Source organism: Cheilinus undulatus, linkage group 21, assembly GCF_018320785.1.
Source record: "Cheilinus undulatus linkage group 21, ASM1832078v1, whole genome shotgun sequence".
Classification (NCBI taxonomy): Eukaryota; Metazoa; Chordata; class Actinopteri; order Labriformes; family Labridae; genus Cheilinus; species Cheilinus undulatus.
Window position 1 is genome coordinate 14,637,008 of NC_054885.1, and position 15,103 is coordinate 14,652,110.

Below are 15,103 nucleotides of genomic sequence, written 5' to 3' on the forward strand. Positions count from 1 at the left end.
TGAACCTGTCCCTCCGTCAGGTGAACAGTGCTTATGTCATGGTCAGGGAACCACCTCACAAAGTAAGCGTGTGTGTCCTTTTACAATCAGCTAGTTATAACTAGCAGGGCCACATTCAGACTGCTTCAGGCCTGAGGTGGTAAATACTGAGTATGAAGCACAGAAATATTACTGGGAAAAGGTACGAGAATTTTCACACAATTGAATTTGACAAGTGACTACTGCTATGTTTATATTTTCAGGTGACTATTTACATTTTTATGCTGGAAACTCTGGATGTCAAACGACAGCTACATAAGGAAGAGGAGACTGCTGCTGCTGTGTCTCATTCAAATTTCGTACTGCTTCCTTGTGATGGACCACAATTATTCTCTGCCATCGGTTACATGTTATAACACCAGAGCCCTCCCTGTAATGCCATTCTAGTCAATGAACTAGATAATAAACTTTATTCACTTTTTTCTGAAGTGATGGCAAAGTGTTGGGGGATGGGGGGCATTAAATTGTAATCTCTCCTTTGGTGCAAAAATGGCTAGAGCCAGCCCTGATACTATGTGACAGGTAGAAGCCCTCTGCTTGAAGAAGCAAAAAAAAAAAAAGGTCCCTGTTTCAGTACAATATTTATGTACTGTGTGAGATTCAGGAAAAGTTATTTAAAATAGAAATACTTCAATAATGTGGCCATTAATTGTCAAGAATTTGTACTTTGTATAGAAGTTGCTAGGAGGACATTCCTGATTGAAGAGAATTATATAGACAGGTCATTGGTTTACACTAAAAACATCATGTAAATACCAAACACAGCCTAAAATATGGTACTCATACAAATACATGAAGCCTACAGTCTGGCAGACACCTGATGAAAGAGTGTATGTTTTAAGGGTTGGCAAAAAATGTTTATACTTTATGATACTTGTTTATTCATTTCAATATTAGCTTATATTAGGCCAATTATTTCTTACTTTTAATGGTCTATATACTGTTGTAGAGCATAGTTCATCATTTTTTATTATATTTTAATCTAAAGTAGCCATGTAGCAGGTATTCAAATGGCTGAATAAGATGTCATTCTAAAAAGGGTTAAAAGAAGACCCACAATAAATAAACCAAAATAAATAGGCACCATAAGAATAAATATACTATAAACATAACTTAGTTTTTTAGATGTTCATTCCATCGTTCATCCAAGTTAGGATTAGAATTGTTTCAGTCAGAAAGCAACCAGATACACGTGGAATATCAGTTTAACAAGCAGAAAATGGGTTTATAATTATCTTAATCTTCAATCATCACATTTTTTTGATTACGGGGAAAGTTTGAGCTACTTTCTCGGCGCGTACAGAACGAACCAGAATCTTGTAGAAACCGGGAGAAACTTCTAGCACGCGCTTCCGGCTTACGTCATCACGCTAAGCTACTGCGACGAGGTCTGTGATTGGACGAAACTCGGCGAAAGCACGAGAAATGACTAGAAGGGAGTGAGAAATATACAAATAACGGAGGGAGCTGGAAAGAGGACAGAATCGAGACCAGAAGAGAACCGAGGAGAGAAACGAGACAACAGCAGCCGGGGAACTTTTCCTTCCTTTCTTCCTTTTTATCTAACAAGGGTAAGCCATTTCCCCCATTTTCTTATATCTAATAGTCTGTAAACTACCAAACTGTCTGTTGTTTTGAACTGCATATGAACTGAGATAAGAAAAATGTTGGCTTTACCTTACTATAGGTCTGTATATGAAACTTACGCTGTACTTTCAAACCTGTTTGTAGTTCAGTTTAAGTACCTACATTAAAGAAATTGATCCAGAATTATTCATTTGAATAAAAGTGACATAGTCTAGTTTTCTTTACAGTCACCTGGTAGATAGAAATAACTGTTCCTTCACTTAGTCTTTAAAAAGCATAGTACAGCATTTTTTTCATAGCTAGGAATTTTGCCAGTCAACTGAGGTTTTACACTTTAATTTTTGACTTTAGACTGCAGGGCTGGATGTTACAGTAGATTACTGAAAACGTAATGCTATGGCAGTGAGAATTCTTTTATATGCAAAAAGTTATGTATGCTTCTAGCATTACATTTATTGTTTCATTATATATTTTTGTGTCTATATTTTTAGAACACAAGTTGAAAACAGTCAAGATGTCTTCAGCTAAAGGTGTAGCAATCGGCATCGACCTGGGCACCACCTACTCCTGTGTGGGTGTTTTCCAGCATGGAAAAGTAGAAATCATCGCCAACGACCAGGGCAACAGGACCACCCCCAGCTATGTGGCGTTCACTGACACAGAGAGACTGATTGGGGACGCAGCCAAGAACCAGGTGGCTCTGAACCCCAGCAACACTGTGTTTGATGCCAAGAGACTGATTGGAAGAAAAATGGATGATCCAGTGGTGCACGCTGACATGAAGCACTGGCCCTTCAAGGTGGTCAGTGATGGAGGGAAGCCCAAAATTCAGGTGGAGTACAAAGGTGAGGACAAAGCCTTCTACCCTGAGGAGATTTCCTCCATGGTCCTGGTGAAGATGAAGGAGATTGCTGAGGCCTACCTGGGCCAAAAGGTGTCCAACGCAGTCATCACAGTCCCCGCATACTTCAACGACTCCCAGCGACAGGCGACTAAAGATGCAGGCGTCATCGCAGGACTGAATGTCCTGAGGATCATCAACGAGCCCACAGCAGCCGCCATCGCCTACGGTCTGGACAAAGGCAAGACAGGAGAAAGAAACGTCCTGATCTTTGACCTGGGTGGAGGAACCTTTGACGTGTCCATCCTGACCATTGAAGACGGTATCTTTGAGGTCAAAGCCACGGCTGGAGACACTCATCTGGGTGGAGAGGACTTTGACAACCGCATGGTGAACCACTTTGTGGAGGAGTTCAAGAGGAAAAACAAGAAGGACATCAGCCAGAACAAGAGAGCCTTGAGGAGGCTGCGCACAGCTTGTGAGAGGGCTAAGAGAACCTTGTCATCCAGCTCCCAGGCCAGCATCGAGATCGATTCTCTGTTTGAGGGTATCGACTTCTACACCTCCATCACCAGGGCTCGTTTTGAGGAGCTGTGCTCCGACCTGTTCAGGGGAACACTAGAGCCCGTGGAGAAAGCTCTGAGAGACGCCAAAATGGACAAGGCAAAGATCCACGACATCGTCCTGGTGGGAGGCTCCACCCGAATCCCTAAAATCCAGAAACTGCTGCAGGACTTCTTTAACGGCAGGGAGCTGAACAAGAGCATCAACCCAGATGAGGCAGTGGCTTACGGGGCAGCTGTCCAGGCAGCCATCCTCTCAGGTGATACCTCTGGGAACGTTCAGGACCTGCTGCTGCTGGACGTGGCTCCTCTGTCCCTTGGTATCGAGACAGCTGGAGGAGTCATGACAGCCCTGATCAAACGCAACACCACCATCCCCACTAAACAAACCCAGGTCTTCAGCACCTACGCAGACAATCAACCCGGGGTCCTGATCCAGGTGTACGAAGGGGAGAGAGCCATGACCAAGGACAACAACTTGCTGGGCAGGTTTGAGCTGACAGGAATCCCACCTGCTCCACGTGGAGTCCCACAGATTGAGGTCACCTTTGATGTGGACGCCAACGGCATTTTGAACGTGTCGGCCGTGGACAAAAGCACCGGCAAAGAGAACAAGATCACCATCACCAACGATAAGGGCCGACTGAGCAAAGAAGAGATCGAGAGGATGGTGCAGGACGCTGACAAATACAAAGCTGAGGACGACCTTCAGAGAGAGAAAATCGCTGCCAAGAACTCTCTGGAGTCGTACGCCTTCAACGTGAAGAGCAGCGTGCAGGAAGAGAACCTGAAGGGCAAGATTAGTGAGGAGGATCGTAAGAAGCTGATTGAGAAGTGTGATGAGACCATCGCCTGGCTGGAGAACAACCAGCTGGCTGATAAGGAGGAGTACCAGCACCAGCAGAAAGAGCTGGAGAAAGTGTGTAACCCCATCATCAGCAAGTTGTATCAGGGAGGAATGCCTGCAAATAGCTGTGGGGAGGAGGCCCGAGCTGGAGCCCAGGGGCCCACCATCGAGGAGGTGGACTAAAGTGGCATTTGATATGGACTCATTGATCTCAGGGACTGTTTGAATATAACTGTTTATTTACACAATTGTTGAAAACTTTGCCACTTTATTGTTTACAATATTCCATGTTAATAAAATATTCTTTTCAATAATTAAAACACAACTGTAACTTGATCACCTGTTTAAATGTTGGGTGTTGTTTGTGATGTTTAAGATGTAAAAAGCACTCTTAATGTTAATATATTTATCTCTGCCTTGTTGGGTTTTGTAATAAAAATGAAAATTTAATTGAACTTGCAATTCACTCTGGTTCTTGTCACTGTTGTTTCGGTTTGTTATATTTTTCTACTACCTTTACAAAGGTTTATTCTCATTACTGTGGAGCCATGTTGTTATGCTTGTATCATTGTACTGTTAGGCATATATCAACAAGTTTTATAATGCAGATCTTTTCAGTCTGTATATTTTCGCTGTAGATTAATACAACTGCTCTTTGCCACAAACCTGAATTACGTGTCCTTTAAGTTATAAAGCTCAAAAATAAAAACATCACAAAAACCTTAATTAAGAAAGGATAGAATTCCCTCTGCATCCTAACTTGAAACAGTCACCCAAATAAATCATTTTCCTGGCTCTAATATAGAAATAAGACTGTTTTAACTTAAATAAAACCTGGTGTGGCTCCTGTTCTAATTCTAATTTTTTGATGGTGTTCAGTGGTGCTCTAACACTCCCATAAAGGTTCGCATAGCCCTTACCATGAATCAGTCATCATCAACTGGCAACCACAGTCAGTGTATTTTTTTGCTAATGGATTTTTAATTTGAAATAAGAAATCCAAAATCAAGAGAAGTTGTTTCCCAATTACTGTTTCAAAAAGAGTAAAAACATGAAAAAACCTGACCATGGACCTTCCAGGCAGCTCATATAAAATTGGGATGCAAAAAACGGGAAATAAACCAAACCATTCTTTAATTTTTGTTTTCATAAAAGAACTGAAATATTCTGCAGTGTTAATTTTGTTGACTAATTATTTTCGTTATAGTTTTCATTAATAGCCTTTTTTCCCCTGACGAAAATGAGACAGTAACTAACAAAAGCAAGTGCACATGGACAAAAACTAAAACGAAATTGACATTTTAGTCAACAAATAAAAACGAGACGAAAATGTTTGAAAGAGACTTTATCCAGTCAGACCTAATTTCGTCATGTAGAAAGAAGGGGCAAGTTAGGCAAAATCCCATCACAGCTACTTTGGCTGCGTGGAAAGGTGGGATGAGACACAGGGGACATCAAATCACAACTGCTTTTGCTGCGTGGTGGCGGGGTAAGTTGGGGAGAGATCCAGTCAGTCGACTAAATTTACTGTAAATTTCGTTGACTAAAATGTTGGGAAGTTTCGTGAACTAAAACTAGACTAAAGCTAAAACAATTTAGATGACTAAATTATGACTAAAACTAAAAGATATTTTTGTCAAAAGACTATAAAACTAAATTTAAAAATGCTGTCAAAATTAACACTGCTGGAATGGTTTGAAGAAGATCAAAGAACAGGACACAGGTGATGCAACATTCTTTTTTTTCCCACGACACCTGCAGCAGGTCAGATATTAAGAAAAAAAGAATGTTATGTCCCAAATGTTCTATTGTTTACTCTTTTTTTGATCAAGACACAAAAACAGTTAGATGAAAGGCAAACCTTTTCATTCATTCATTTATTTATGACAGGGACAAAACGAGAAATAGAAACCCAAAAACGGAAAACAAAAAATGGTTGGTTTTTTATTGTTGTTTTCTGTTTTTTATTATTATTATTATCATTATATTCCTCATTTGATATGAACTGCTTTGAAACAGCTTGTTTCTTGATTTTGGATTTGATGGTAAACTACACTGACCCCCCAGGGCCACATCTGGCCCTCCTCAACTCCAATCCACTGAAAATTATTACGGCAAACAGCAGGAGTAAAAACTACGTGTCTTAAAGTGTCCCTTTTTTCTTCGTATTCCCAGAGCTTTACTGAGATTTATATACGCTGGTATGAAAAATGCATACTTATCAGTCCATTTGTGTATTTGTGTGTAGCTGCTATTTTCTGTTATATTTTCACTTGGCTTTACTTGACTTAAAGTCTAAAAAGTACGATTTATTAAAAGAAAATAAAAGCATTTAAACTAAAACATATTAATAAGACCAAATAGTTTTCTTTGGAATTGTTTGAATCTCTGGCCCCTGCAGCATCTGTCAAGAAAAAGCTGGCCCTTTAACAGATGTAGTTCACGGCCCCTGCCTTAATTTGAGCCTCAAGATGTTTTCACATTACATTATTCCTATTCCATAGTTTGTCCACTAGAGGGCAGCAACCGCATGATTATTTGGACATGAGAAGTTTAACACCTTTATTGTCACTGTGGTTAAAATATTTCTTTCCCTCTTCCTTTTACTTTCTCCTTTTTCCCTTTCATTTTTGTCCTTCTTCCTCCCTTTCTTTATCAGTCCTCTCCTTTAATTTCAGCCTCCCTGCCTGTCTTTCCTTCTCTCTCTGATTCTGTCATAATAAATCAGAAATCAGACAGCTTAATGGCAGGGATTCTGCAAAAAAATAACCTCAAATAAATATTTTCCTTTTCTTACTCTGAGGCTGAATTTATAAAACAAAGAGGAGATAATTGATTTTTATTTAAGAAAAAAACATTAAAAATGTAACAATGTAATATTTATAAATTAGATCTGTGAGGTTTGTCACTCAGATTGAACAAGTTAAATACAATAAAAACAACACATTGTGGTTCTCTATTGAACCATTGTTCTGAGTTGGTAACAAAGAGGCAGTTTCCTATTCAAACATGTCAGCCTTCATCGGTTTGTTCTTGCTTTGAATAAGTGATAAAAATGTATCAGTAAAGTCCTACAAGGCTGAAATCATTTATTCAACCATCTTGCAGAAGTTGTCATGATGGATGTTCTTTGTTTCAGTCTGTCTTCTTTCCACTTGTCCTCTCTGTTACATGTCGCTGCTCTTCTGACCATCACCGTTTTCTTTTTTGTTTAGCAGGTTTCATTCGTATCAAACAGAGCCATCACACTCTCAGACACCACAGGGAGAAGCTGAAAGCCCACCATCAAATTTTGGGTCTTTATGTCTTCTTCCTTATCCTCCAGCATCACTCAGTCTGTCCCACATCATGATGACCTGAGCAGCAGTTGTCCTCTTTCAGGCACCTCTCAGCTTTGAGAGTCGTCTGCGGTGATTTTGAGCGCCCAGCAATGAGGAGGCGAAGAGCCCCTCTGCAGATCAGTGCGAACCAGTAAAGCTGTAGAGGCCAGAGCAGAGCGGCCCCCAGGTTACACTGCCAGGGGGCCACCAGGGGCACTGAGTACAGTGGGATGGATGCATACCTGAAACAAAGAGCAGATACTGAGCCCAAAATATTTTTAAGAAAACCATGTATAATAAAAAAGAAAGCACTTTTCATAGAACACTGTGGAAGCCCATTTCTGCCACAATTCAAACAAAAAGAGAGAATCCTAAGTAATCATTTTGAGATAAGAGGTCATAATTATGAGATAACTTTTTACCTCATAATTTTGACACTTTATCTCAAAATCTTGACATTTTATCTCACAATGTATGCGTCTAATCTCATAATTTTGGTATTTTGTCATACAATCTTGACTTTTTAATCTCATAATTTCAAAATAGTATCTCATTATTTTAGCGAGTTATCTCATAATCTATTTTTTATCTCATAATTACAACTTATCTCATAATTTTGAGGTTTTATTTCATAATTATAACTTTCCATTTCATAATTTTGAGATTTTATCTCATAACCCTGACTTTTTAATCTCATAATTAGGACTTTTCATTTCATATTTTTGTTTAATGTTTTATCTCATAATTTTGACTTTTCGTCTCATAATCACAACTTTTTATCTCATAATTTTGACTTTTTATCTCATAATCATGACTTTTTATCTCATAATGTTGACATTTTATCTCATAGTTATGACTTTTTACTTAGGCAATTCTAAAAAAAAAAAAAAAGAATCCTAACTTTCTCATTTTTATGGGCCTCCTTTCAAAACAGACACAAAGAAAATGGACACAAAAACTAATGACTATTAAACAAAGTACGACTGAATCACAACACAGAAAAACTGCTAAGGTGTAAAGTAAGTCAGATGTTCAAAAGCCACTTTTAAAAGATGATGCATACTCTGTTAGAGATAAAAGTTACATATTTACATTAAAACAAATTGAGGTCATGGACAGAAAATGTCCTGTGAGATGTAGTGAGGAAAAGGTATGATATGGTAAATAATATAATTATCTAAGGTACCCTTAAATGTTACTAAAGAGTCGATGCTTAAGAGATGCTTAGTTACCTGCTGTAAGCGTAGTACAAGTAGGGGAAGAGCAAAACCCTGCAGCCGAAGAAGGTGAGCAGCATGAGGCATCCGTTTACTTTGTGTAGGAGAGTGTGCTGCTTCCTGTGCTGGGAAAGAGAAGAAGAAGAAAGTCAAAGAGTGCAGAAGTTGGCAGTGACCGCTGTATTTTTACTTTATAGCCTTCCATCTTTCTCCAGAAGAAACTAGACCTTAGACGGTGACATTTTTGCTCTGGTATCTCCAAGTACAATATTTTGCACAACAAGCTCTATCAGGTAAATGGGTACATTGGGTGGCCTTTTTCCCTTAATAAATGAAATCATCATTTAAAAATTGCATTTTGCATTCACTCAGGTTATCTTTGTGTAATGTTACAAATTGTTTACTAATCTGAAACATTTGTGTGTGACAAATATGCAAAACATAAAAAATCAGGAAGGGGGCAATACGTTCATACATGTTACCTTGGGTATGTGCTCACAGTTTATACATAAGAGGGTTAGGATAGGGGTGTTGGGAGCTGGATTACCTGGATGAGGACTTTTCCCAGACAGACAAACGGTGTGCTGAGCTCAGCCAGAAACAGGAGGGCCTGAAAGTAATCACCTTTACCCTGCCGCCACAGCTGACACATTCACACAAACACACATTTGAACAACATTAACATTTTTATCCACAAGCGTGTCACTTTTCCCACTCTATTAGAAAATAAATGCAAGAGCTATCAGCTAACAGAGGTCAGTTCCATCCTGATGGTGCTTTAGAGAAACAGACATCATCATAGTACTTGTCATTGTTGTGCTTCTTACCAGAGAGGCGGGGAAGCAGAAGGCCACCATGAAGATGTGATGCAGGACCATGAGCAGCTCTCTGTTCAGGTATCCCACCACAGCAGCACCCACCGACCTGACCCCACTTCCCTCCTCCTCTTCATGACCTTTGACCTGCTGCCTGTGCCAGTAGCACAGGAACATGGCGTAGATGTCATAGGCAAAGTATGGTGTCGCAAACAGGATGTAGGATTCTGTTAGCCAATGTCTGAGGAGGAAGAGTAAGCAGCTGAAATAAGTGTTTGAACATTGAACATTATATGAACATCGGCAGATAGTTTGAGGCTGCTCCCAGAGTTCTTTCCTGCACACTCACTGTGTGTCTGTGGAGTGATTTGATAAACAAATATGCAGACCAACCTCCGCTCCACTTTGACTGGGAAATGAAGGACTGAACGGAGGAAACCTGGGACTCAGTGAAACAATCCCCCTTCAATCTTCTGTCTCACACTCTCTCTTAGTAATTTAGCCTCTCATTGTCCTCAGCATGAGGATTAGTGATCTCTGTGACTGTATCGGAGACTGAAATAGCTCTACTGCGGCTCGGCTCAGGAGATGAATTAGGCTTGGATTGTTAAGTAGATTACATACTGGGGTTTGCTTCAATCACACACGTGAAGCCTCAGTGTATTTAAGCAAGAAGGTTTTTTTTTTAATAGAAAATACTGAAATCACTGTATAGTGTGCATCATTTTCAGTCTGGTCTCTGAGTTTGAGCTGTATTGTTTGAGGGAAAAATCTGTTTCTAACTTTTTATAAGATATGATCATAAAACCAAGCTCTCCTGGTAATTTTATACTCTAACAGCGAGTAACAGATTCACAGCATGCAAGGATTTCTTTTTTAATTGCACAAAAAAGAGCTGAGGCTTAATGGTTGCCTGTTATTTGTTGGAAACTTTAACTGTGCTGCTGCTTATCCTGGCCAGAACACTCCTGATAAAAACAGATTTGTTGTCTTTGTGAGATATTCTTAGTTAAAGAAATGATCAATAAATAAATAAATAAATAAATAGATAGATAGATAAATGCTATGATTAGCGTGATACTGATTTTCAGCAAGCAGCAACCTCTGTGGTAGAAAAAAATAAAATTCATGCAAAAGTGCAAAACCCTGCAGTTCCTCAAGTGGCCACTAGAGGCTGGATACAGAAGCACTGAAAGCCCCTTAGACACCCCATGTTAAAAATCTGTTTCTTACCTTTGAAAAAAAATGTTTATAGCCTGGTTTAAAAAACGATTTTGGTCAGAATAAATCAAGTTTTTATGGGTTCACATTCCACAGGGGTTGATTTATGTATAACTTGTCTGCCTTTGTTTAAAGATGGATACAAGTTAAGCATAATTACAGGCATTACCGGTGTGACTGCAAGCCGCTATGTTGTAACTGTCTGTTTAAAGGGTTAGGACTTGCCTCAGCTTCACCCCCTTGTGTGTTTTTGGCAGAACAATGGTCAGTTTGGAACAGCGCCTGTTAGTATAGAGCACTCACAGCAGGTTAGTATTGGCCCAAATTGCGCACTGAGATTTCGCACTTACAGGATTTAACAATGGTTTAACCTCCGTTTTTTCTTCCCCTTTTATAACAGCATCGTTTAAACAGATGAAAGGCAATTATAATCAAATTTTGCTGGCTGTTATCACTCAATATTAAACACCTTAGCTCACTGCCAGCTGCTAACTCTAGCTAGCGCTAACATGCTAACAGTGGAATCTCCGCTATGTCACCAGTGTGGTGTAAAAGGGTGCAACATCTCCATTGTCCCAGACTTCGATTCAGCACCAGTAGAACATTGCACCTCTCAGTATGAGTGCACTTTCCACACACATGTGCTCAAATATGTAGTATTTAGTACAGAAGTATATGATTTGGAGCATTGACATGCCAGAATTAGCATGCTAATATACTTAATGATTATTAGGCAATAAAATTCAGGTGTTAGCTAGAATTTCTCTGCATGTTTATTATGGTGGTAGTCATGGAAATTGTGATCCCTGTCAATAATTCAATTAAATTCAGTTGACTTTACTGGCATAGAAAACCATCAGTTTCATTGCCAAAGCAAAGCAACTGGGGGAAAGTATCAGAATTGGTGCCAAAGATCTGGGTTTAACTTCTAAATTATGGTTACAAATGCAGAAATTCTACAATTTTGTTTTGTTTTCCTAAATGTGTAGACAGTCCTGTTCATGGTGGTGGTGTCGCATTTGAGGTTCTTTGGTCACAATAGCTCATGTAATGTGATGCATCATTTGCACACTGTTGTACTTCACCCAGCAGATATGGAAGCTTCTGTTCATTGTTCATGCTGGTGAACTGTTTGAGTTTGTCTGTATAAAGAATAGGTGGCGGAAAAGTGCAGCTCTGTTTCTATTCCAGTTGGCTGCAGCGGGTGCACGGTCTTTCCCCTTCAGGGATCCAGCTTTGTCTGTGGTGTCCTCTCGCAGTGACAAGATTGATCACACCCAGTCCAAACAAGATCAAACATTTCCTCAGCTGTGGATCAGTCACAGTGCTTAAGTATTCTGTAACTACATAGTCCCTATTAAGGAACAAATAGCATTCCAGTTTTTTGTTGTTTTCTGGCTTTGTTTAACTGTCAGTAACTTCTTTTAGCTTATCTTGGCCATTCTGAGACTAAAAGCTATCCAAAGTTTCTTTTTTTTTACTTGTTTTTTAATTTGACTCTAAACTACTTGACTACAACAGCACATTGTTAACACCCAACGGCTAATATGATAATGTTAACAACACATCATTGAGTTATATAATGATTTTAACGTAATGATACTGGTAAAATGAAGAAAGTGAAAAAGTATGTTGTTCTAGAAATAAAAAATCTCACCTGTCCTCAATGATGTCTGTGCAGGATGAGGCGATGATACATCCAGCAGAGGAGGCCATGATGGCTTGAACTGAAGACACCAGACTGAGACAAGACGAAAGAGAGAAAATCTGTTGAATAGTCAAATCTGTTTAAATAGTTCTGCCTCTATTATCTGTGTTAAATATCTCATTTTTTGTCAGAGCACAAAAGAAGTAGCTGTAAAATGTTCACCTCATCCAAACAGTGTTAGATTGTTTCAGGTGTACCATGCATGCTGGGTGAATTCATAGTAAGTCAAGCTTTATTCATATCTGCAGAGAATGTGATTTTTATCTCTTACCAGGTGATTCAACCATGTAGCAAAACATATCTGGGAATGACACATTGGGCCAGTGAGTTTGATATTTTGTCCAGTCTCGTACAAAAGCTCAATGATCTGATCTTTTTCTGTTTAGATTGTATTGTTCTCTGTGAATTAACAGGAATGACTCGACGTAAGACGTTACAACTTGCTAGCATTAGCATAGCATTGCTAACTAGAAGAAATTATTCCTTTTTTTACTCCTACAGGAGCCGACAATGGCACAACACCAACTGTATCTGTATCCTGCGGTAAACGAGACCATATTTGACAAAACAAGTATAACACTGTTTTGAAAAACTTGATTGCATTCAAGCTTAAAACATGTGAGGAAAATTGTGATAGATCATCTGAGAAACAGGCTCTTTTTCTCCCAACCTTGCAAAGCAAATGGATCATTCAGATTCCATGTCTGTCATCAGGCAAATCTATCTTGCAAAGCTCCAATCCGAAACGTCTGTGACAGGTTTGAAAATGGACCTGACCCTCCAGCATAGTTGCCAGCGTAGCGATTAGCTCGGATGTAGCTATAGTGAAAGTTTTAACAGAAATAGACCACATTTCTTTATCAAAAAAGAGCAAAGGACAGAACTGAAAGTTTTTACATAGTGGAAAAGATGCTTTCGCACTTCTCTCCAGCGGCCTCGGCATGAGTTTTATCACCAAAAAGCTCAACTGCTCATAAGCTTGCAAAGCTTACATACTACAGGAGCTGTTCATGCCTACTGCCTTATCTTGTCTTGTCGCTCTGATTGGTTCATAATAGATGTGATAGGCAGAATTCTTTCAGAAAGTACTGCCCTTCCCAAACACTTTGTATGGGAGGTTTCCTGAAACACTATCCAGCTGCCAGGTTTATTTTCCTATGGGCCACTATATGAACAGACTTATTAGGTCGCCCCCTGCTGACCATTAGAAAGAATGCAGGTTTAAGACATTTAAGAATTGGCTTCGCCTTTAAACCTTGAAGCTGCGCCCACAAACAGACTGTGGTTAAAAAATGAAAAGCGAGTCAACTTTGTTTCTTTTACATAATTTAAAATAAGTCTTCTAATTTTTATCTGTGTTCTGGATGATTGTAATCTTGCAATAATATGAGCCCTCAGGGCCACCATACTTTGAGATTCCATCACTGATATGACAGTTAGGGCAGGTTTGCTGGAATAAAACAGAAATGATGATTTCTAAAGAATTCTGAATGATAGAAATATTGTTTTTGTTGCTCTAAGTATTTCTTCTTGGCACAGATTTTTTTTTTGATTGACTCTATGGGACCAGAGTCACAAATTAAAATCTACATTAAAACAGGACTAAAAACGACTCAGGCTGAGAGTGTATAAAGGGACAAAGAGACAGTCCCCTTGCAGAGCTCTATGTTGAAGACTTTAAGGAAAGTGTGTTTGTGCGGGTTCCTACCGTGTGGAGACGATGGCAGCGTCCCCTTCGCTCCATCCCATCAGGAGTTTCAGACTCTTCTTGGAGAGCAGGTAGAGTCCAGGGAAGAAGACGGAGCCTGCAGTTATGAGGGCCAACATGGCTCCTGAGTGTGTGCTGAAATGTGTTTGTACGCACCCTGACACACAGTGTGGATGTGCTGTGATTGTCAAATGAGCACAGGTTTCCAGGAGCTCAGAGAGGAGGATCAGCAGGGAGGAGCCTCCTGCTGCCACCTGTCACAGCAGGTTGAGGAAGTACTCAAATCCTTAACTGGAGAAACATTACAAAAACCAAAGAAGTACAGATATGTTTTTACTAAAAATAACTGCATTTATGGAGTATCTGTAAGTTAAAAGTATTTCTGAAAAACATCTGCTATTACTATCACAGTGAAAAATCTACTCCTGATCCATAAGTAAAGATATGTATTTTTAATTTTAAATGTGAACAAATACACTGTAAAATATTTTCTTTTTTTTTTTAATTTGCTGATTTAACAAGTCAAATTACTATCTGACTTGTTAATTGACCTGAAGAAGAATTATTTCAAACAAGGCTACCTTTAATTTAGAATCTCTTGCACACTTTCTGGTTACTCTCTGCTTATCACAGATTTATTTGTAGTTATTATTAATATAGTTATTTTTTGATTGTAATGGATGCTTGAACAAAAGTAATGCTGCAGGCTTTTAAACTGGGCACTGGACACATTACAGGGCATTTTAAGTTTACAAAAAGATTTTTAAATTTTGATTCACCTGACCACAGAACAGTTTTCCATTTGTCCTCAGTCAATTTTAAATGAGCTTTGTCCCAGAGCAGATGGCAGTGTTTCTGGATTGTGGTCACACGCAGGGGTGTAGCTAAGGGTTTTGGGCCCCCAGAAAGAAAATTACAAAAGGACCCCTCAGCCGACCAGCTAAGCAGAAATTTTGCATTGTTTTATAAATATTTATGCAATTGAATTTATTTTTAACAATAATTTCTCTATATTTAAAAACAATATTTTACTATGGTTAAATTGACTTATCTTGCATTATTTCTCTCCACATTAGTTTATTAGCCTTATCTTGCTCTCTGTCCCTGCTTTCTCCTCATCAATCATCCTGATCTCACTCTCTATCCATTTTCTTCTCATCTCGCTCTCTATTCCTGCTATTTTTTCTTTTATCATCCTTACCTCTGTCCTCTCCACCAGGTTCTGCTCTCCCATGCA

At 39.1% G+C, this 15,103-nt stretch overlaps 2 protein-coding genes across 2 annotated transcripts; one reads left to right on the forward strand and one right to left on the reverse strand.

The window, feature by feature from the left end:
- Nucleotides 1-1,484: 1,484 nt before the first annotated feature.
- On the forward strand, nucleotides 1,485-4,587 carry LOC121503812 (heat shock 70 kDa protein 1). Its single transcript, XM_041778374.1, has 2 exons — nucleotides 1,485-1,610; nucleotides 2,118-4,587. Exon 2 carries the CDS (start codon nucleotides 2,141-2,143, stop codon nucleotides 4,058-4,060), a length of 1,920 nt encoding a protein of 639 aa, XP_041634308.1. The 5' UTR covers nucleotides 1,485-1,610; nucleotides 2,118-2,140; the 3' UTR covers nucleotides 4,061-4,587.
- Nucleotides 4,588-7,204: 2,617 nt separating this feature from the next.
- Nucleotides 7,205-13,985, reverse strand: LOC121529578 (ceramide synthase-like). Its single transcript, XM_041817517.1, has 6 exons — nucleotides 13,867-13,985; nucleotides 12,108-12,191; nucleotides 9,242-9,470; nucleotides 8,962-9,057; nucleotides 8,430-8,539; nucleotides 7,205-7,439 (listed from the first exon to the last, which is right to left on the reverse strand). The coding sequence occupies exons 1-6, from the start codon at nucleotides 13,983-13,985 to the stop codon at nucleotides 7,205-7,207; spliced, it is 873 nt and encodes a 290-aa protein (XP_041673451.1).
- Nucleotides 13,986-15,103: the final 1,118 nt, after the last annotated feature.

Coding starts and splice junctions, on each gene's coding strand:
- LOC121503812 (XM_041778374.1), top strand. CDS start 2,141: ATGTCTTCAGCTAAAGGTGTAGCAATCGGCATCGACCTGGGCACCACC.
- LOC121529578 (XM_041817517.1), bottom strand. CDS start 13,985: ATGTTGGCCCTCATAACTGCAGGCTCCGTCTTCTTCCCTGGACTCTAC. Junction 9,471..12,107: donor ACAGACATCATTGAGGACAG/GTGAGATTTTTT, acceptor CTTCCTCCTCAG/ACATTGGCTAACAGAATCCT. Junction 9,058..9,241: donor TCTGCTTCCCCGCCTCTCTG/GTAAGAAGCACA, acceptor TGAATGTGTCAG/CTGTGGCGGCAGGGTAAAGG.